The sequence below is a fragment of the Oncorhynchus mykiss genome, chromosome 4, assembly GCF_013265735.2.
Source record: "Oncorhynchus mykiss isolate Arlee chromosome 4, USDA_OmykA_1.1, whole genome shotgun sequence".
NCBI classification, from domain to species: domain Eukaryota; kingdom Metazoa; phylum Chordata; class Actinopteri; order Salmoniformes; family Salmonidae; genus Oncorhynchus; species Oncorhynchus mykiss.
The window spans coordinates 4,231,654-4,252,756 of NC_048568.1; the positions used below are offsets into that span (position 1 = coordinate 4,231,654).

At 40.2% G+C, this 21,103-nt stretch overlaps 2 protein-coding genes and 1 long non-coding RNA gene across 4 annotated transcripts; 1 reads left to right on the plus strand and 2 right to left on the minus strand.

Moving 5' to 3' along the window:
* Nucleotides 1–1,123: 1,123 nt before the first annotated feature.
* LOC118964425 lies at nt 1,124–1,859 on the minus strand. The gene is made up of 2 exons (XR_005051453.1): nt 1,670–1,859; nt 1,124–1,388 (listed from the first exon to the last, which is right to left on the minus strand). It is a non-coding gene; the product is annotated as an uncharacterized LOC118964425 (long non-coding RNA).
* Nucleotides 1,860–4,415: 2,556 nt separating this feature from the next.
* LOC110521943 (gastrula zinc finger protein XlCGF17.1) lies at nt 4,416–9,692 on the plus strand. Of its 2 annotated transcripts, XM_036975497.1 has the most exons (3): nt 4,416–4,967; nt 7,467–7,720; nt 8,226–9,692. In XM_036975497.1, the coding sequence occupies exons 1-2, from the start codon at nt 4,670–4,672 to the stop codon at nt 7,604–7,606; spliced, it is 438 nt and encodes a 145-aa protein (XP_036831392.1). In that variant the 5' UTR covers nt 4,416–4,669; the 3' UTR covers nt 7,607–7,720; nt 8,226–9,692. The 2 variants fall into 2 exon arrangements, with proteins under 2 accessions (XP_036831392.1, XP_021455594.2); XM_021599919.2 differs by lacking the exon at nt 7,467–7,720.
* Nucleotides 9,693–18,029: 8,337 nt separating this feature from the next.
* LOC110521023 (zinc finger protein 33B) lies at nt 18,030–20,335 on the minus strand (the record flags this gene model as incomplete). The annotated part of the gene is made up of 1 exon (XM_021598459.2): nt 18,030–20,335. A coding segment is annotated over one exon (1,296 nt), but the record flags the coding sequence as incomplete, so codon positions are not given.
* Between the last annotated feature and the right edge of the window lie 768 nt (nt 20,336–21,103).

Sequence of the window (21,103 nt, forward strand, 5' to 3'; positions counted from 1 at the left end):
CAGACGACATTGCCACTCCTATTTGCCATATCTTCAATATAAGCCTACTAGAAAGTGAGAAATCCCTACCTTGTCACAAGACAACTGATTGGCTCAAACGCATTAAGGAAAGAAATTCCACAAATTAACTTTTAATTATTAATTTTCTGTAACAAATGGTGAATTAGTTATTGATTTATACCGCTTTTAAATGGCATTTTATAGATTATGTATTTCTATAAAATAAAAACTGGAATTTTTATTCAAAACAGGTTGTAAAAGTATGCTAGACATTTATATAATAAATCATACCTAGTTTAATATTTGTGACAATCAATGAATTAGTTATTGATTTTTACAAATGTAATTATATTGGCCAATGTCTGAATGTGTGAATATAAATCCAACTTTACGTAGGTCTTAACTTTCATTGTCTAGGTCTCATTTTTAGCCATCTTACTCATTGTTAAAGCCAGGATATTGTTTGTGATTAGGAAACTATGAGAACCACACAAAGTCCAGGGGGTGATCACGCTCTACCACCAAGGGTCAATTTAGTTGGAGCAACTTAAGACAGTCCCATGTTCCAATTGTTTGTTTTAGTAGTATGAATTGTTCCTGTTCACACCGAGGTGAAGAGCGGGATAATTGAAGGAATGATTCTGAGCCTGACGCTCATCACCTGTGGAATGCGGGACTTCCAACCAGGCACGGATTTCATTGACCTAGTATACTGTAACTATATACTTAATGAGTATATACTACATGCTATTAGTTAATTGTAGTATACTGTAACCGAACCGTATCCTTTCAGTTGAGCGCTCTTCTCCGGTCTGCCTGAAGTTTATGCTGTTGCTATGCAACCTCTTGCGAGCTAGTTAGCATAACACATTACTAATTGGACATTTTACGACTTCGGGTGTGTTTTTAAATTCAATCTTGAATACCAGAGTGCTTCATAAATTCAGACCGTTGTCAGATTGTCTGTTTGTAAATTCATCCCGTTTCTCTCTCGGAGCCACTGGCCGCTTCGGCCGAGGAGTTAGGTTGATTTGACCGTTCTGACCTTAGTGTAGCCGGTGCTATACTGCACCGCTGTAACTCTGCGTTGTGTGTGGTTGATAGAGACTATGAACGTGGACTTTGGAGATCAGGTAGTTTTAATCAAGCAGAACTGGCTCTCTGCATCTGCATCCAAAAGGCAATAAAACATTTGTAGAGCACATCTGTTCTGAGAATCGTCGCCTCTTTCTCTCTCAGTGCATCGAAATGATTTTGGAATACAAAAATTAATACACTCTCTCCTTATTATACATAACATATTTTACATTGATAAAACCACATACCTGCATCCAAAAGGAAATAAAACATTTGTAGAGCACATCTGTTCTGAGAATCGTCGCCTCTTTCTACAACAGATGCACAATAGGAGGCACTGGGATCATTCGAGGAGCTAGCCATCGTTCACACATACAATAGCCTGCTAATACCTTAGCTAGCTATTAACCACATGTTGAATTCAGAATGTTGATATCATCCTAAAAAGTACAATTACAAGTGCATCTTAACAATACCATCCACTTATGAGTAACCTCTAAATATACATCATTATTCATGAACAAAACACTGTGTGTATGACTTTGTACTTAAAAGAATCAAACCTTTCTGAAGACAGAAAAAGCGTGCCTACCTCTCTCAGTGCATCAACATGATTTGAGCACGAGCACGCCGGGCAAAACGTAAGGACACACTCCCCTTCTTCCAGGATGCAGGCATGAATAACAAATCAACACAACATGTTGATATATGAACCTGGTGAAATTCACATAGTACTTTAACAACTGTTACATTAGCTTGCTACTACTTCCAGACACAATCGAGACTCTGACCATTTTACTTGCCCTAGCAGAGCTGGTTAGGCAGTTTTCATGTTAGCCAGAGCGTTGGTAACTGTAACTGTACTGCTGGAAAACATTTATTTGCTCCTTTTTGCCTACGTTTACTGACACCTGGACATATTCAACGGGTGTTGAGCTAGTAAATTCATTATTCTGCTCTCTGGTACTCAGACGAGTACTCTGAAATCGGAGTGGTTAGCCAGAGCGAATTTATGAAAGCACCCGAATGTCCATTGAGAACGCACAACGACTATACCATTTAGCTAAGAATGACGGGAATAATCAAGTCAATAAACGTTGGGTAGTTAGTTAGATAGAATATAGTTAATATACTGGCAAGTTTGATGTTTAAGTAGCCAACTAACGTTAGGTAGCTAGTTAACATACCGGTACATAATGCTGTAATAACATGCTAACAAATTGTTAGCCAAAATAGCGTGTAAGGTAACTTATTTGAAAAGTTATTACTTTATTACATTGCTCAACCTTTTCTTAACATTTGTCATAATTAAAGCGATGAATTTGTATAGGCTCTCGTTGGACCTCAGCCGCATATTTTCCGTAATTTTCTTGAAATCTGAAAACTATGTGAAGCTACGCCCATTTATGGAAGAATTGCATTGTGGGCCCTAAAATACGTCATATTGCGGCGAATTTAGTACGACACCCGGGAACTTATGGCACACGACCTACATCATACTATGACCAATAAGCATACTATATACTCAATTCCCGTCACAAATAGTACGGTTAGTATGAATATTCGAACACTGCTAATGACTTATAAACAGCTCTAACAATTTTACCCCCACAGGAAATCTACACTGGCAGTTATAGAAAGACCCAATTACTTCATACCCATTGATTCTTGAGAAGAATATAACTTTTATATGCCTCAAATGTTTCACCCCACCAGAAACCAAAACATATGCATGTATAACACCACTGTTTGTAAAAAAAAAAAAAAGCACTGTATAGCCTCAAAACCTGGTTAAAATGATCATTTTGACCTTATGGATGGCCAGCCCTTGTATTTATAGTGAAGGCAATTCAAGGGGTAGCCCTGAGCTGGACTGAAACCTGGGTCCAGCAACTGTCAAGCCAACACCTTATAACTGTTACGCCAAGATGTCTGAACTTCTTAACGAGGTCGCTAGGTTTTGAGTTAAGGTTGCTACAATAGCTTTCTCTATAAATTTGAGAGTGGTTACATTTCTCCAGTCCCCATTCCTCAACCAAGTCTCAGGGCTGACAATTTTTTGCTATTTAAATCCTAGTTTACCCCTATAAAATAGCCGCACATCTATCAACCAATCTGCAGTTCATACAATAACAAAGCTGTCATTCCACCACTGTTTTGGTAATAAGATGATGATGGGGCTGGATAAATGTAACTACTCTCAAATTCATAGACGTACCTACGGATGCAAGGACTGACCATCCATGATTTCAACATAGTTTTAACCATGTTGAGTGTTTACAGTGTTTGTTTATCATTTAAATTGTTTCTAAACATTGGAGTAAAAAAAGCCTATTTGGGGTTCTGATGGGGTAAAGAGTTGAACTAAGCTCATGAGGCATGTTATATTCTTCAAGAATCAATGGCTATAAATAACTAATTTTAAAAAGTCTAAATATGGAATTATTATTGCATATTTCCCCTGTAACACCACACATCAGTTCAAAAACGGCAGAGTTTGTGCCTCTGTTTTTAAGACAGTACTTACTAGTGTTAATCAGGGCCCGTTTATCGTTAGAACCATTGGATGCCTTAACATGCCATTGGGAAACCGAGCCCAGATATCCAGTTTCATCCTCGTCTTCTTCCAATGTGACTCATCTCCCCCTCCTCCTTTTTCTCTTCTTTAACAGTAACATCCTCCTCTTTCACTCTGAACGCGTCTTCCTCTTGTTTAACTGAAACGTATTTCTCTTCTTCTTTCACTATAACAGCCTCACCCTCTACTTGTTTTTGTATTGTGACATCCACCTCTTCCTCTTTCTCGAGAACGTTCAGCCACATTCCCTCTTTTCTCCGTCCAACAGACATCATCTTCTTTAGCAGGAGGAGAGTAACTTAGTGAGCTCATGGTCGGAGATGTTAGCTAGCTAGGCTAATGCTAATTTAACAAGCCCGCTAGATGACTAGTCTGTTCATTATATACATCTACATGATGTATTGTTACACCATGTCGGAGCAGTATAGACCTAGTCTGTTCATTATATACATCTGTATGAGGTATTGTTACACCTTGTAGGATTAGAATAGATCCACAGTAGCTAGCTGCTAATTTGACTTAATAAAACTGCCTTAAATATGCTGTGGTAAACATGTTTTATTCGCACTAATCAATCAACACATTCCTGTCTTGTATGTCTCAATATAATGGTATTATTGAATTAAGCTCATTTAAAATAATCTTTGTTTGAAAATAAAATATGATCCTCAACTGCGTTTCCCACTCCAGTCAGCAGACGGCGATATGCGTCTTTCATGCGACGCTGCTAGCGTGACGTATAATCTAGGGGATGGTTCTTCATAAACAGCTCGTCAACCACCTCGGTAGCTTGCTAGCCAACATAGCCGAAAGATTCCAGCTGTTTATACGCTTTCGGCGTATATTAGCTAATATGTTTTAGACACACTTCTATCGTATCTACTTGTTAACCTATTTAATTTAATATTACGTATTTTTTTATTAGTCAGCTATAGTAGCTGGCTGTGTAAGTTAGCACTAGCATGGTCACTAATGATAGCTAGCTAGCTAGCTAGCTAACTAACATCTCCGAACATGAGCTCCCTAAACTTCTCCCCTCCTGTTAAAGAAGAGGAAGTCTGCTGGACGGAGGAAGAGGGTCTGTGGCTGAACGTTGTCGTGAAAGAGGAGGAAGAGGATGTCAAAATACAAAAACAAGTGGAGGGTGAGGCTGTTACAGTGAAAGAAGAAGAGAAAGACTCGTTCGGAGTCAAAGAGGAGGTTGTTACAGTAAAAGAAGAGGAGGATGCAGTTTTTGGAGTGAAGAAGGAAGGGGAGATTACTGTCACATTGAAAGATGAAGAAGAGGAGATAGGATATCTGATTAACACCAGTAAGTACCGCCTTAAATCTGCATTTAACTTTGGATATTCGGAGTTGGCTCGTCAATACCTCTTCAATGAAGGGCCCTAGGATGAGGACCGATATGTCTAGAATCAGACGGCGCAGAGAGCAAGCTGCCCCTTGTTTTTTCCGTTTTGTTTCTAAAAAGTGACTTAACATATATATTTAAGGAGGGTCTATCTGCTGACCGCAGACTGGGGGGCACGGCGTGTAGTGATGTTTTACGGCACACCGTGCTCCCCAATAGTGCCATGTAAGAGTTGGGTTGGCTTGGCTACACCAAAGATTATGGATATAATAACAAGATGTCTCTCCGCCCAAACAAGGGGAGTCGTTGTCCACAAAGCGCCACTGCGGATTCTCTAGCTCCCGCCTCCCCTTTCTTTGGGTATACTTCTTATTATTGTCATCCATTGTAATCCACAGACATGAACACACCGTTCTATACAGTCCACCTGGTAGAGGTTCATATCTGACAGAGATGAACACACCGTTCTATACAGTCCACCTGATTAAGGTTAATATCTGACAGATGAAAATCTCTTTTAGGAACTTAAAAAGAGGGGGAGTCTAAAGCTGCACCAACTAGGATTGTGCCTTTGGCTTCTGGACAACGAAATAAAGTTGATATGAAAACCAATAAAACAGGAGAGAAATGGCATAGTGGTGGGTCTCCAATAGAACAGGAGAGAAATGACACAGTGGTGGGTCCAATAGAACAGGAGAGAAATGACATAGTGGTGGGTCTCCAATAGAACAGTGGAGAAATGACAGGGTGATGGGTCCAATAGAACAGGAGAGAAATGGCATAGTGGTGGGTCCAACAGGTAAATAAATTGAGATAAATTTGCCCAAATTATATAATAACTCCTGTCTATACAGAAAGAAAGAAAATCCTTTACCAGAAAGCGTGACGTTGCCACAGAGGAATCAGGGATCATTAGCTTCTTTAAAAAAATAGCTGTGTATGGTTTCAAATCACAAGCTTGTAGGCTTATGCCTATTTGGGTAGTGTGTGTGGCAATAGGCCTCGTTGATTACTGAGTTGCGGCTGTCAGTGACAAGCATTTCAAATTGGTGTGAAGATAATGTCTCTTGAGTATAATTTAAAATGTTGAGACAAGAAGAAGGGGAGGGGTTTGTGGTGAAGATATAAGTGAGTCTCTTTAGAAAAAGTGTAGTACTGTAGAAACACCCTCCAACATGAAGGGCTTCCCCAGTATAGTACTGTAGAAACACCCTCCAACATGAAGGGCTTCCCCAGTATAGTCCTGTAGAAACACCCTCCAAGGATAATTTGTCTTTCTGGTTTTGAATTGTAAGACACAATTATTAGTCCATACTGCTGTAACCCATAGTAACACATTAGATAACATTCACAACATGGAACAACAGTAACCATAGTAACATTGTTTCCCCCAAAAAATCTAAATGAAGTTTGTTCTGAAGTGTCTGTCCTCTATCTGAGAGAGAATAAAAACATGTTTTTAACCCCTTATTTATGTCACTAAAGTCTTTTCACATTTTGTTACGTTACAGCCTTATTCTACAATGGATTAAATAAATACAAATCCTCATCAATCTACACACAATACCCCATAATGACATCACAATACCCCATAATGACAAAGGGAAAAGAGGTTTTTAGAAAAAAAAATCACATTTTATTATAAAGAAAAATCGAATACCTTATTTACATAAGTATTCAGACCCTTTGCTATGAGACTCGGAATTGAGTCCAGGTGCATCCTGTTTCCATTAATCATCCTTGAAATGTTTCTACAACTTGATTGGAGTCCACCTGTGGTAAATTCAGTTGATTGGACATGATTTGGAAAAGCACACACCTGTCTGGCTACCACAGCATTCTGAAGCATTTCGCTACACTCGCATTAACATCTGCTAACCATGTGTACAGTGGGGCACAAACCCTTGAATGAGCAGGTATGTCTGTAACTGATGTGAAATGGCTAGCTAGTTAGCGGTGGTGCGCGCTAATAGCGTTTCAATCGGTGACTTCACTCGCTATACTGTTATATTGATGCTGTTGACCCGGATCACTGGTTGCTGCGGAAAAGGAGGAGGTCAAAAGGGGGGTGAGTGTAACCGATGTGATATGGCTAGCTAGTTTGCGGTGGTGCGTGCTAAAAGGGTTTCAATCGGTGACGTCACTTGCTCTGAGACCTTGAAGTAGTGGTTCCCCTTGCACTGAAAGAGCAAAGTGCGATGAGTAACGATGCTTCATGGGTGAATGTTGCTGATGTGTGCAGAGGGTCCCTGGTTCGAGCGAGGGGACGGAAGCTATACTCTTACATGTCCAAACTTTTTTTTAAACATTTTTAAAATTTTATTTTTATTTTCTGTGATGACCAGTTCTGCTCTTTTATTGAGGGATATAGTCTAGATTACACCTCATAGGAAGAGAGTTTTATCATGTGGAGGTTTAATTCAGGTGTCTTTTGAACTAGATACTGTTTGTCTTTGGCAGGAGAGAGACCAGACTCTCACTATGACAGCAGGAAGAGTCCTTCAGGGAAACCAGACCCAGAGACACCCAAACCAGCGAGACAACACCACTGCTCCCATTGTGAAAAGAGTTTGCTGGTTAGGGAACCTAAAACGCCATGAGAGGATACACACAGGAGAAAAGCCATACCACCGCTTCCAATGTGAAAAGAGATTTTCCAGATCAGGGGACTTAAAACCTCATGAGTGAATTAGTGAATAGACACAGAGCTTAATGTGAGTTTCCTTGAGTAGCACTCCTGATCTTGCGCTGATAGTGCGCTGTAATATTCAGAATACATTGTGAAAATCTAAAATCTTCGCTCACCATTTTTGCTCCAGGCAGATATACTACATCCATAACTAGCGGTTTCCTCATCAGGAGGGAGGTGTTTCTGCAATCAAATTGTGTGCGCATCGCCCTCGTGCTGCAATTTTAGCAAACACAGAAAGGGGCCGATATTGGAGACCAAAAGTCGTCTGGCACAGTGCTTAGGATTTCAACAACTTGAATAACTTATTTCTGGCCTACAATCATCGATGTTACTACTAATGTGAAAACAAGACAAACTAGAACTTCACTCACTCTCACTTGACTGTCTTAAGACAATTGTCAAATAATTTTAACATTCATTACAGATGTCAATTGTTGTACAACATGGCTACGCTTTTGGCATCACATTTTACTATGGATTTCCGCTGTTGTGGGCCTTTAACCATCTGCCTGACTCTGTTCACACAGGAAAGAGGCGTGACTATCTTGGATCCTCTGGGGAGCCTCAACAACCTCATGATGCTGACGAGGCAGAGAAAGGTCTCTCCAGATCTGAACTCCTCAAGAAGCACCAGCAGAGACCCACAGGGAAAAAATCTCACTGCTGCTCTGACTGTGGGAAGAGATTCACCTCCTCAGCAGGCATTACAATTCATCAAAGAATCCACACAGGAGAGAAACCTTATAGCTGTGATCAATGTGGGAAGAGATATCTTACATGTAGCAGTCTAACTAAACACCAGAGAACACACACAGGAGAGAAACTTTTTAGCTGCTCTGACTGTGGAAAGAGTTTTGTTTCTTCAGGATGTTTAGAATCACACCAGAGAACACACACAGGAGAGAAACCTTATAGATGTGATCAATGTGGGAAGAGTTTTGTTACTTCTAGCAGTCTGACTAAACACCAGAGAACACACACAGGAGAGAAACCGTATAACTGTAAACAATGTGGGAAGACTTTTAGTCAGTCATTCAGCCTGATATCACACCAGAGAACACACACAGGAGTGAAACCTTATAGCTGTGATCAATGTGGGAAGAGTTTTGTTACTTCTAGCAGTCTGACTATACACCAGAGAACACACACAGGAGAGAAACCTTATAGCTGTGATCAATGTGACAAGAGATACTCTAGCAAAAGATCTCTGATCAAACATCAGAAAAAACATACATGAAAGAGTTGTTTCACGATATCAATTAAATAAAATCTCAAAATGTAGAATGTTTTAACATTGTAGTAGGAGTATTTTAATGAAGTCACAATGTAGAACCCTAAACGTTTGCCCCCTGTTCAATTGATTTCAGCGTGATATGGATATTAGCCTCGGGAGAAATCCAGGCTCTGAAATGGAAGAGTACTATTTATGTGGTCTAACAAAAAGTGACTAACAAAAAAAGAGTTGTGTTGCACTTACCGTGTTGGCGACCCACTTGAATCAATATGTAGCTAGCTGTTTTCTACAAGTTGTCTTCTAACCAGTGATGTACACATTATTCCCAGATTCTGTGTGGTTTTTGAGCTGTTAGTTTGATGAGTGATGACAAATAAGTGTTCCATTTCTCCAAAATGTAGCTGACTGTCTTCTGCAGGTTGTCCTCTAACCAGTGAGGTAACAGATATCTCCCATTTCCATTTGTTTTTTTAGCTGTGTTAGTTTCAACAGCACGTACAACCTGATTTCCCCCCTAATCGAAATCAGGGATTTATTGCTACTCGTCAAAACAACAGTGTTTCTGGTGCTTGTGCAGTTTATAAGGTGCTTGTTTAAAAAATACAAGTAATATGATTATTGTGGCAGATGTTTGTTTATATTGTACATGTTATGTTTTCAATATATCACAACCTGTTTCTGCATATTGGTTATTGATTTGGACACGTTAAAACTGTGTTTTGACATTGGGGCTATCCCACCAAAATAGCAAAATGTTGTTGACCAATATGCGTTAGGTTTTAGTTGAAATTATGTGATTTTTGTCAATGACTTTAAAACAACTTAATTTCAACGTACTTGCAGCCTATACACATGGACGCAGAATAATAAATTGGCCAATAGTCCATTTTATTAACAATCTTACATCACTCCAGTATTTCTTGACAAAATTTGACGCTAATTGTCTGCAGGGAAGTTGTTCAACTGAATGCATCCTTCGCATTTAACCCAACCCCTCTGAATCAGAGAGGTGCGGGGGGTTGCCTTAATCAACGTCCACGGCAAGTTACCTGCCTTGCTCAGAACGACAGATTTTTACATTGTCAGCTCCGGGATTCAGATCCAGCAACCTTTCGTGATCTGGCCCAACGCTCTAACCACTAGGCTACCTGCCACTACTGAAGAAGCATGTCTCAAATCACCTACTCATATTTCAAACATCCAGCCTGACAAAAGATACATGTTTTTATTATTCCATGCTGCACCAAACCATGGGACGGTTGAGCTAACGTAGGCTAATGCAATTAGCATACGGTTGGTTGTAAGTTACAAGAACATTTCCCAGGACATGGATATAATCTGATATTGGCAGAAAGCTTAAATTATTGTTAATCTAACAGCAATGTCCAATTTACAGTAGCGATTACTGTGAAAGAATGCCATGCTATTGTTTGAGGAGAGTGCATAATTTTGAACATGAAAACATATTAACAAACATATTAGGCACATTTTAGCAGTCTTGATACATTTTTACAGAGATGCAATGGTTCATTGGATCAGTCTAAAACGTTGCACACACACTGCTGCCATCTAGTGGACAAAATCCAAATTGCACCTGGGCTGGAATAATACATTATGGCCTTTCTCTTGCATTTCAAAGATGATGGTACAATTTTTTTTACAAAAAACGGTTGTTTGTTTCTTTGTATTATCTTTAACCAGATCTTTTCTGTTATATTCTCCTACATTCCTTTCACATTTCCACAACTTTCAAAGTATTTCCTTTCAAATAGTACCACGAATATGCATATCCTTGCTTTAGGGCCTGAGCTTCAGACAGTTACATTTTGGTATGTCATTTTAGGTGAGGGGGGGGGGGGGCATATCCTAAGTGAATTATTGCCAATACATATGAACAAAGGGGTGTACATTTGGTGTTGATATTTTATATTTACAATTCATGTAATATTTAGTAATCATGATTATTTATGCAACCAACTGACAATTTTTGGGGACAAATTATATTGACATTGTTGCCCTGCTTTTAGAATATCAGGGTTCATTCTCAGATGTGCCAACCCAAATGTAAAAGAGCATGACATTGGGGACTGGGCCCCGATCCAACAACATGCCTTTCGAGTGAACCCTGAAAAGAGAGAGAAGCTCCGCAGTGAGGTGGAAAGTAACTACAGATATTGCAGGAGTTTCCTCTTGAAATCAGACATGTCCGTGGTAAGGACAACTTGGTTGCTGATTGTCTCAAGGGTGGGCAGTCAAAAAATTGTATGTTCTGCATTTAGCCAGTGAGTTGCCATGGATCACAATTTATTTTGCTTTTCCGTATTGGAGATGAGTTATGTTTGGGCTCGTTCCAAGGGGACGAGAGTTCTAGAAGCTAGTGAGTTTTAGGAAGACGAGAGTTCTAGAAGCTAATGGGGAAAACATTTTTTTTTCTTGTTTTTAAATATTGACAGTCAGGTGACACCATGTTTATATTGGTGAAGTTGAAGCATTGTAGTTGATTATAATGTGAAATGGAAGTTGTTTTCTGTTGGTTGTAAGCATTCTCTTACGGTGTTACAGTCTTTGGTTTTTCCATTTATGTTTTGAGGTTTGGATTTTAGCACATATATCTCATTAGCTCGTTAGCTCGTAGGACGCACTGATTGGTGTCACCTCGTTAGGCAGTATGTGTTACACCTGTGCAGGCTTGTCCATCTCATTAGTGGGAAGGTGTTTCACCTGAGCTGTTCCAGGTTCTATTTAATAAGAGTGTCTGGCCCTGTGCTCCAGTTGTCTTGATAGATGTGGCGAGTCAACAACTTTAGTTGCACTACCGTTTTGGTTTGTTTCTTAGTTTGTGGGTTTTTATTTTGTTTTCCTCTTGGGCAGATTTAGTGGGTCTCATGGTGGGTGTCTTTTAGGTCCCAGTTGTTGTTACTAGTCAACTTTCCGTGGACACTGAGTGCAAAACTGCAAGATTATGTTATAATACTTTTATTGCCTCAAATGGTTGTTTTATGCAACAGAATAGAGGGTTCTTATAACTATTGTGTCTGTGTGTTCTACTAAGGATGGGCCTCTAGGAGAAAACACTGACCGGAGATGTACAATATCTTTTGGGTGATAACACCTAAAGAGACAGCATTCCAGAGCATGAGTTAATGTTTCTGTTCTATTTGGTACCAGGGAGAGACAACCTCAGGGCCAGACCCTGGTCTCTACACAAAGAATACTGTTTTTACAGCAGATATTGTCTGCTGAGAATAATAAGTATCTTTCATACAAATCTTAATCTTGTGACCCGTTCTATACATCTGTTGTTCGTCATGTAGGTTGAAAGGGGTGTATCTTGGCTGTAAAAGACCTTTGTATCGTGGCTCATCTGGGGGTGATTCGTCGACCAGCCATCATTATCGTAGAGGACTCAATTGATTCACTTTATATTTGTGTGTTGTCTTGACCTGCTCCATTATTAAGTGATTAAAGATTTAGTTTAAGAATAACTCTGACTTGTGTGATAAGTTTGTCTCTCCTCATTTGATATTTAAGAAATTAACCACCACATTTGGCGACAGGGATGTGAATCTTCACTTGGTGACCGCTCCTAACAACCTGGGTAAATGGTGCACGAGAGATCCCTCTAAATTGGGATCTCAGGGAGACCACAAAGAAATGTGGAAATATTTCTGCAGGTTAAAATATTGTTGAAAAACAACTAATTGACTAGGTATGTTTGGGAATAGCATTGTGTGACTGTGATATGACAGTTGTGTTCCTCCTAGAGATCTATAGTTCCTCACAGAGATCTATGCTTAATCAGATGATTGACATTTGGATAATAACCTTTGATATAACTTTATCTTGGGGTTCCTTCACTGCCCATCATAGGATATCACGGGGTGGTATTGAGAGCGGGATGATATTTTAGAAAGCAGCGGAAGGTCTATAGTTTCTGGGAGGCTTGATTTTGCCGTGGATTCTGGGAGGATAGAGAACTGTTGAGGCGGGGGGGGGGGTGCATGGTTGTTGTGAGTACCTAAGAATTTCTTACATTTTATATGGATTCTGTGAATATATGAAAATATGCTGAATTGTATGTGTGTATAATCGATTACGGGCAATTGTCTCAGAAACTGATTGGAGTGTGTCCACTTTAGGTTAACTTACCCTAACAATGTAACTATAAAACGCTTACTGGATTTTCTCCATCCGGGCACTACATTTGAAATGAAACATGCCCTTAAGGCATGGGGGGGGGGGTTCTTCCCGGTATGAGAGGAGTTGGGGGGGTTCTTCCCAGTATGAGAGGTGTTGGGGGGGGGGGAGTATTCCCAGCATGGGAGGAATTGGGGGGGGTTCATCCCAGTATGAGAGGAGTTGGGGGGGAGGGGTTTATTCCCAGTATGAGAGGAATTGGTGGGGAGGGGGTTCTTCCAAGTATGAAAGGAGTAGGGGGGAGGTATTCCCAGTGTGAGAGGAGTTGGGGAGGTTCTTCTAAGCTATTAATTTCCCTCCACAAGGGGGCATACATGTAACATTTCCAAAATGGGATAGTATTGTACATGTCATGTTTCCAACAGGGGATAGTATTGTACATGTAACGTTATGCCAATACAGTTATCCAATACAGTATGAGGTGAGACGGTGAACTGAAGTTGAACCGGGCAATCAGCTGCTGCTCCAATCCAGTATGAGATGAGACGGTGAACTGACGTTGAACTAGGCAGTCAGTCATTCATTCTGAACTATGAGCCTGGTCTAACAAATGTTATTTGTCACATGCACTGAATACAACAGGTGTAGACCTTACAGTGAAATGCTGACTTACAAGCCCCTAACCAGCAATGCAGTTTTTTTTAAAGTACAAATTAAAATAAGAAATAAAAGGAACAAGTAATTAAAGAGTAGAAGTTAAATAACAATAGCTAGACTATATACAGGGGGTACCGGTACCGGTAACAAAGGGGACTTCCTCTGACACTGCCTGGTATAGAGGTCCTGGATGGCAGGAAGCTTGGCCCAAGTGATGTACTGGGCTGTACGCACTCCCCTAAGTAGTGCCTTGCGGTCGGAGGCAGAGCAGTTCCATACCAGGCAGGGATGCAACCAGTGGTTGCTCTCAATGCTCTCAATGGTGCAGCTGTAGAACCTTTTGAGGATCTGAGGACCCATACTAAATCTTTTCTGTCTCCTGAGGGGGAATAGGCGTTGTCTCCTCTTCACGATAGTCTTGGTGTGCTTGGACCATGATAGTTTGTTAGTAAAGTGGACACCAAGGAACTTGACGCTCTCTACCCGTTGATGAGAATGGGGGCGTGCTCGGTCTTCCTTTTCCTGTAGTCCACAATCATCTCCTTTGTCTTGATCACTTTGAGGGAGTGGTTCTTTTCCTGGCACCACACGGACAGGTCTCTGACCTCCTCCCTATAAGCTGTCTCGTCGTTGTTAGTGATCAGGCCTATCACTGTTATGGAATCGGAAAACTTAATGATGGTGTTGGAGTTGTGCCTGGCCGTGCAGTCATGAGTGAACAAGGAGTACAGGAGGGGGCTGAGCACGCACCCCTGAGTTGAGGATCAGCGTGGCAGATGTTTTGTTACTTAGCCTTTAAAAACATGAGCTGGCTCACACCCAGAAAAATAGTTTGTGTGGAGGTGCTGACTAACGGCGAATAAACTATCAAAATAAAGAAAGTCGCACACTCCATTTATAAACTCCCAGCAATTTAATGGGTATTTACCAACGTTTCGGCATCACTGTGCCTTCCTCGGGGTAATGTCATGAATACTTGAACCAGGTTATGTAGACAAACAGTGCAATTAGTGTAACCAATGACAGTAGAGAGGGGTGTGTCATAACGATTAAGTTAATTAAAATGAATTAGTGAAAGTGTTAAAAAAAGAGTATATTGCATATTAAACATATTACACTATTGTTATCATATAGAAACATCATGGAATATTGTACATCATATTAGCATCAACATACATTATTGTTCCATTCAAATTCACATAATAAGGATATTTCATATTTTCAACCCATCACCTGCTATGTAAAAGAGAATAATGCACAATGGTCAATGCTATCCGGGATCCTTGGGACATCCCTACCCTAAACCATACGTTAACCATTTTAAATGTCAACTTCAACGGGCTAGGGATGTCCCAAGGATGTACAGTGCCTTGCGAAAATATTCGGCCCCCTTGAACTTTGCGACCTTTTGCCACATTTCAGGCTTCAAACATAAAGATATAAAACTGTATTTTTTGTGAAGAATCAACAACAATCATGAACTGGAACGACATTTATTGGATATTTCAAACTTCTTTAACAAATCAAAAACTGAAAAATTGGGCGTGCAAAATTATTCAGCCCCCTTAAGTTAACACTTTGTAGCGCCACCTTTTGCTGCGATTACAGGTGTAAGTCGCTTGGGGTATGTCTCTATCAGTTTTGCACATCGAGAGACTGACATTTTTTCCCATTCCTCCTTGCAAAACAGCTCGAGCTCAGTGAGGTTGGATGGAGAGCATTTGTGAACAGCAGTTTTCAGTTCTTTCCACAGATTCTCGATTGGATTCAGGTCTGGACATTGACTTGGCCATTCTAACGCCTGGATATGTTTATTTTTGAACCATTCCATTGTAGATTTTGCTTTATGTTTTGGATCATTGTCTTGTTGGAAGACAAATCTCCGTCCCAGTCTCAGGTCTTTTGCAGACTCCATCAGGTTTTCTTCCAGAATGGTCCTGTATTTGGCTCCATCCATCTTCCCATCAATTTTAACCATCTTCCCTGTCCCTGCTGAAGAAAAGCAGGCCCAAACCATGATGCTGCCACCACCATGTTTGACAGTGGGGATGGTGTGGGCAGGGTGATGAGCTGTGTTGCTTTTACGCCAAACATAACGTTTTGCATTGTTGCCAAAAAGTTCCATTTCGGTTTCATCTGACCAGAGCACCTTCTTCCACATGTTTGGTGTGTCTCACAGGTCTTCTCCTTGTATGAGCTGAAAGTTTAGAGGGACGGCCAGGTCTTGGTAGATTTGCAGTGGTCTGATACTCCTTCCATTTCAATATTATCGCTTGCACAGTGCTCCTTGGCATGTTTAAAGCTTGGGAAATCTTTTTGTATCCAAATCCGGCTTTAAACTTCTTCACAACTTTATCTCGGACCTGCCTGGTGTGTTCCTTGTTCTTCATGATGCTCTCTGCGCTTTTGACGGACCTCTGAGACTATCACAGTGCAGGTGCATTTATACAGAGACTTGATTACACACAGGTGGATTGTATTTATCATCATTAGTCACTTAGGTCAACATTGGATCATTCAGAGATCCTCACTGAACTTCTGGAGAGAGTTTGCTGCACTGAAAGTAAAGGGGCTGAATAATTTTGCACGCCCAATTTTTCAGTTTTTGATTTGTTAAAAAAGTTTGAAATATCCAATAAATGTCGTTCCACTTCATGATTGTGTCCCACTTGTTGTTGATTCTTCACAAAAAAATAGTTTTATATCTTTATGTTTGAAGCCTGAAATGTGGCAAAAGGTCGCAAAGTTCAAGGGGGCCGAATACTTTCGCAAGGCACTGTATCTCTACCTGAAAATACATGATCTAAGTGATTGATAGTTGGTATTCAGCAGTCATGAAGCCTAATTTACTGTAATGAACTACTAAAATTGTGATTTTGTTAGACAGCAGCTCTACACTTTATTGACTGACTGATCCAGTCATCTTTCCATCCCTCCTCAGCCTTCCTCTCCCCTGAAGACCCAGTGAGGGTGGAGCTGTCAGAGAACTGTTGAGGAACTGGTTAGGAAGAACACTTCTACAGCCAGAGAGGTGAGAGGTCACACATGGTTTAGATGGTAAATATTTATGTTGCCTTAGTGGTTCATCACAAAAGCAAAAGCTAGTATGTTCCATCTATGTTTATTTACATTAGTGCAAATTGACCACTGATATTGGTGTAATTTCTCATCCGTTTTAGCTGAATGAAAGTTAATTTCCCCTCAGGCACACACATTTGTTCTTTGTTATTATGAAGGTAATTTGTGTCAAAGGTACTTTTCCCCACTCATTCACACCGCTTATGCATATTCAGTGGCCTGACCGTGTCCAGACAATGTCAAAGGCCCATCCTGGTAGATCTGAACCTAATGCAGCTCTGCGTGATCAGATGACAGAAGTCACATTTAGGTGCTAGGTGTAACTGAGGCCAAAGATGCTCCATATCCATTACTTTGAGTGTTTAATATAATATGACTAAATGTGTTTCTTTCTGTGTTACAGGGGCAGTCAAGAAATGGAACGGCAAGGCCACAGAACATAAGCAGAGCTGTGGGAGACTACCTCAAGCCCCTGGTAGAGCCAGGGGTGGTGTTTACCACTCCACCACACCTTCAGCAGGCTGGAAAAGTGGGATTGGTACTGTTTTTCATACTAAGATGGACCAAGATACGTGTTGTTGTTACACATATTTGTTCATTGGTTTGACGTAAGTCTTGATTGGTTGGTCATTGGGTTCATTTGTCTTACAATATGTTCAAATCAAGCTTTATTTATACAGCACATTTCAGATATGGATGCAACACAAAGGCTTCATTGGAAAAAAATATGAAAATAAACAAATATTTAGTACACAAACATAAGATAAAAAAAACAGACTAATGAGCATTGATTAAAATGTAGGCTTCTTTTTTAGGAGGGGCTCTGAATGTTGACGAGTAACAAAAACTGGGACCTAAAAGACACCCACCATGAGACCCACTAAATCTGCCGAAGAAGAGTCAAACAAAAGAAAAACCCACACCAAACTTAAAGACAGGAAGCAAACCAAAAACGTAGCGCAACTAAAGGTGTTGCCGCTCCACATCTATCAAGACAACTAGAGCACCAGGCCAGACACTCTTAAATAGAACTTGGACCAGCTCAGGTGAAACACCTTCCCACTAACAAGATGGACAAGCCAGCAAGGAGTAACACATACTGACTAACGAGGTGACAATCAGTGCACCCTACGAGCTATAAGCATTAAAAGTCCAACCTCAAAACATAAATGGAAAAACCAAAGCCTGTAACACCTCGCTGACAACAAAAAATATATATATTTAAAAAAAAACATGTAATTCAAAATATTTTTCGACAATGTAATGGTTTGCTTCTAGAACTCTGGTCTCCTTGAAACGAGCCCAAACAAAACTAATCTCCAATACAGAAAAACGTGCAGTCAAAATCAATTGGGATCCATGGTAACGCACTGGCTAAACGCAAAACACAGCAACCAAGTTGTCCTTACCACGGACATGTCTGATATCAAGAGGAAACTCCTGCAATATCCGAAGTAACTTTCCACCTCACTGCGGGGCTTCTCTCTCTTTTAAGGGTTCACTCGGAATTAACCCTGAGATTATAAAAGCAGGGCAACAATGTCAATATAATTATACCCGAAAATTGTCAGTTGGTTGCATAAATATTTATGATTACTAAATGTTACATGAATTGTAAATATGAAATATCAAAACCAAATGTACACCTCTTTGGCAACAATTCACTTAATGGTGATGCATGGAATCATAAAACAAGACAGTCAGCTACATTTTGGAGTGATGCATTTAAATTTAGGGGTCGCGAAACAAAGGAACACAAGACTTATTTGTCATCACTCATCGATATCATGTTGAAATCAATTGTGCGAGAGGAGGGAGATGTAAAAACTAATAGCTCAAAAACCCCACATAATCTGGGAATAATGTGTACATCACTGGTTAGAGGACAATTTGTAGAAAACAGCTAGCTACATTTTGAAGTGTGCATTTTGATTCCAGTGGGTCACCAACGTGGTAAACAGCTAGTTACATTTTGAAGTGTTGCATTTTGATTCAAGTGGGTCACCAACATGGTAATTGAAACACAGCTCTTTTTGTGTTAGTCACTTTTTGTTAAATCACATAAATAGTACTCATTCAATTCAGACCCTGGATTTTTCCAGAGGCTAATATCCAAATCATGCTGAAATCAATTGAATGGGGTTTAACATTTAGGGTTCTACATTGTGAGATTCCTTAAAATACTCCTACTACAATGTTAAAAACATTCTGCATTGTGACATTATTTAATTGATATCATGAAACAACTCCATGTATTTTCTGATGTTTGATCAGAGATATTTTATCAGAGTATCTCTTGTCACACTGATCACAGTTATAAGATTTCTCTCCTGTGTGTGTTCTCTGGTGTATAGTCAGATCGCTAGACTGAACAAAACTCTTCCCACATTGATTACAACTAAAGGATCTCTCTCCTGTATGTGTTCTCTGGCATATAGTCAGATTGCTAGATGTAGTAAAACTCTTCCCACATTGAATACAGCTATGGGATTTCTCTCCTGTGTGTGTTCTCTGGTGTAGTTTCAAAGACTGTGATGTTGAAAAGCTTTTCCCACAATTTGAGCAGTGGTGAAGCTTCTCTCCTGTGTGTACTTGCTGGTGTGTAGTCAGATGGCTAGATGTATTAAAACTCTTCCCACATTGATTACAGCTATAAGATTTCTCTCCTGTGTGTGTTCGCTGGTGTATAGTCAGATTGCTAGATGTAATAAAACTCTTCCCACATTGATCACAGCTATAAGATTTCTCTCCTGTGAGTGTCCGCTGGTGTATATTCAGATAGCTAGATGTAATAAAACTCTTACCGCATTGATCACAGCTAAAAGGTTCCTCTCCTGTGTGTGTTCTCTGGTGTACTGTCAGATCGCTAGACTGAACAAAACTCTTCCCACATTGATTACAACTAAATGATCTAGCTCCTGTGTGTGTTCGCTGGTGTATAGTCAGATTGCTAGATGTAATAAAACTCTTACCGCATTGATCACAGCTAAAAGGTTCCTCTCCTGTGTGTGTTCTCTGGTGTACTGTCAGATCGCTAGACTGAACAAAACTCTTCCCACATTGATTACAACTAAATGATCTAGCTCCTGTGTGTGTTCGCTGGTGTATAGTCAGATTGCTAGATGTAATAAAACTCTTACCGCATTGATCACAGCTAAAAGGTTCCTCTCCTGTGTGTGTTCTCTGGTGTACTGTCAGATCGCTAGACTGAACAAAACTCTTCCCACATTGATTACAACTAAATGATCTAGCTCCTGTGTGTGTTCTCTGGTGTATAGTCAGATTGCTAGATGTAGTAAAACTCTTCCCACATTGAATACAGCTATAAGGTTTCTCTCCTGTGTGTAGTTTCCGGTGTGATTTCAGGGAGCCTGACTGAGTAAAACTCTTCCCACATTGATCACAGCTATGAGATTTCTCTCCTGTGTGTGTGTTCTCTGGTGCAGCTTCAAAATCTGTGATGTTGAAAAGCTTTTCCCACAATCTGAAGAGTGGTGAGATTTCTCTCCTGTGTGTACTCGCTGGTGTATTTTAAGGTCTGATGAATATTTGCAACATTTCCCACAGTCAGAGCAGCAGTGAGAGTTCTTTCCTGTGGGTCTCTGCTGGTGTTTCTTGAGGTGTTCTGATCTGGAGAGACTCTTCTCTGCCTCGTCAGCATCATGAGGTTGTTGAGGCTCCCCAGATGATCCACGATAGTCCCGTCTCTCTCCTGAGTGAACAACAAAGTCAGACAGATGGTTAAAGGTCCACAACAGCAGAAATCCATTGTTTATTTGAGGTGAAAGGTGATGCCCAGAGCGTACCCATGAAGTTGTACAACAATTGACGTCTGTTCAATTATTTGACAATTAAGACAGTCAAGTTAGCAACAAGTCATATTTTGTCTTGTTTTCACATTAATAGTAACATCGATGACTGTTCAGTTATAATACATTTGTGAAATCCTAAGCAGTGTGCCAGACAACTATTGGTCTAAAATATGGGCCCCTTTCTGTGTTTGTAAAAATTGTCAGGAGGACAATGCGCAGGCAATTTGGTTGTAGAAACTCCTCCCTGCTAATGTGGAAACCGCTAGTTTTGTACGAAGGTTTTAGTTTTTCCACAATGTGTTCTGAATATTACAACGTTGGATTATAATTGTAAGGCTTGTTTGAATCTCCTGTTTAATATAATGTTTGTGTTATTGCCGCAAATCAACTGCTTTATACTTCAACAAGTAAAATGCTTTTTGGATAGCTTTTCCATTAGCCTGACAATGAGTGTTTGTACACGTTGTGTATGCCAAATTGGCCCATT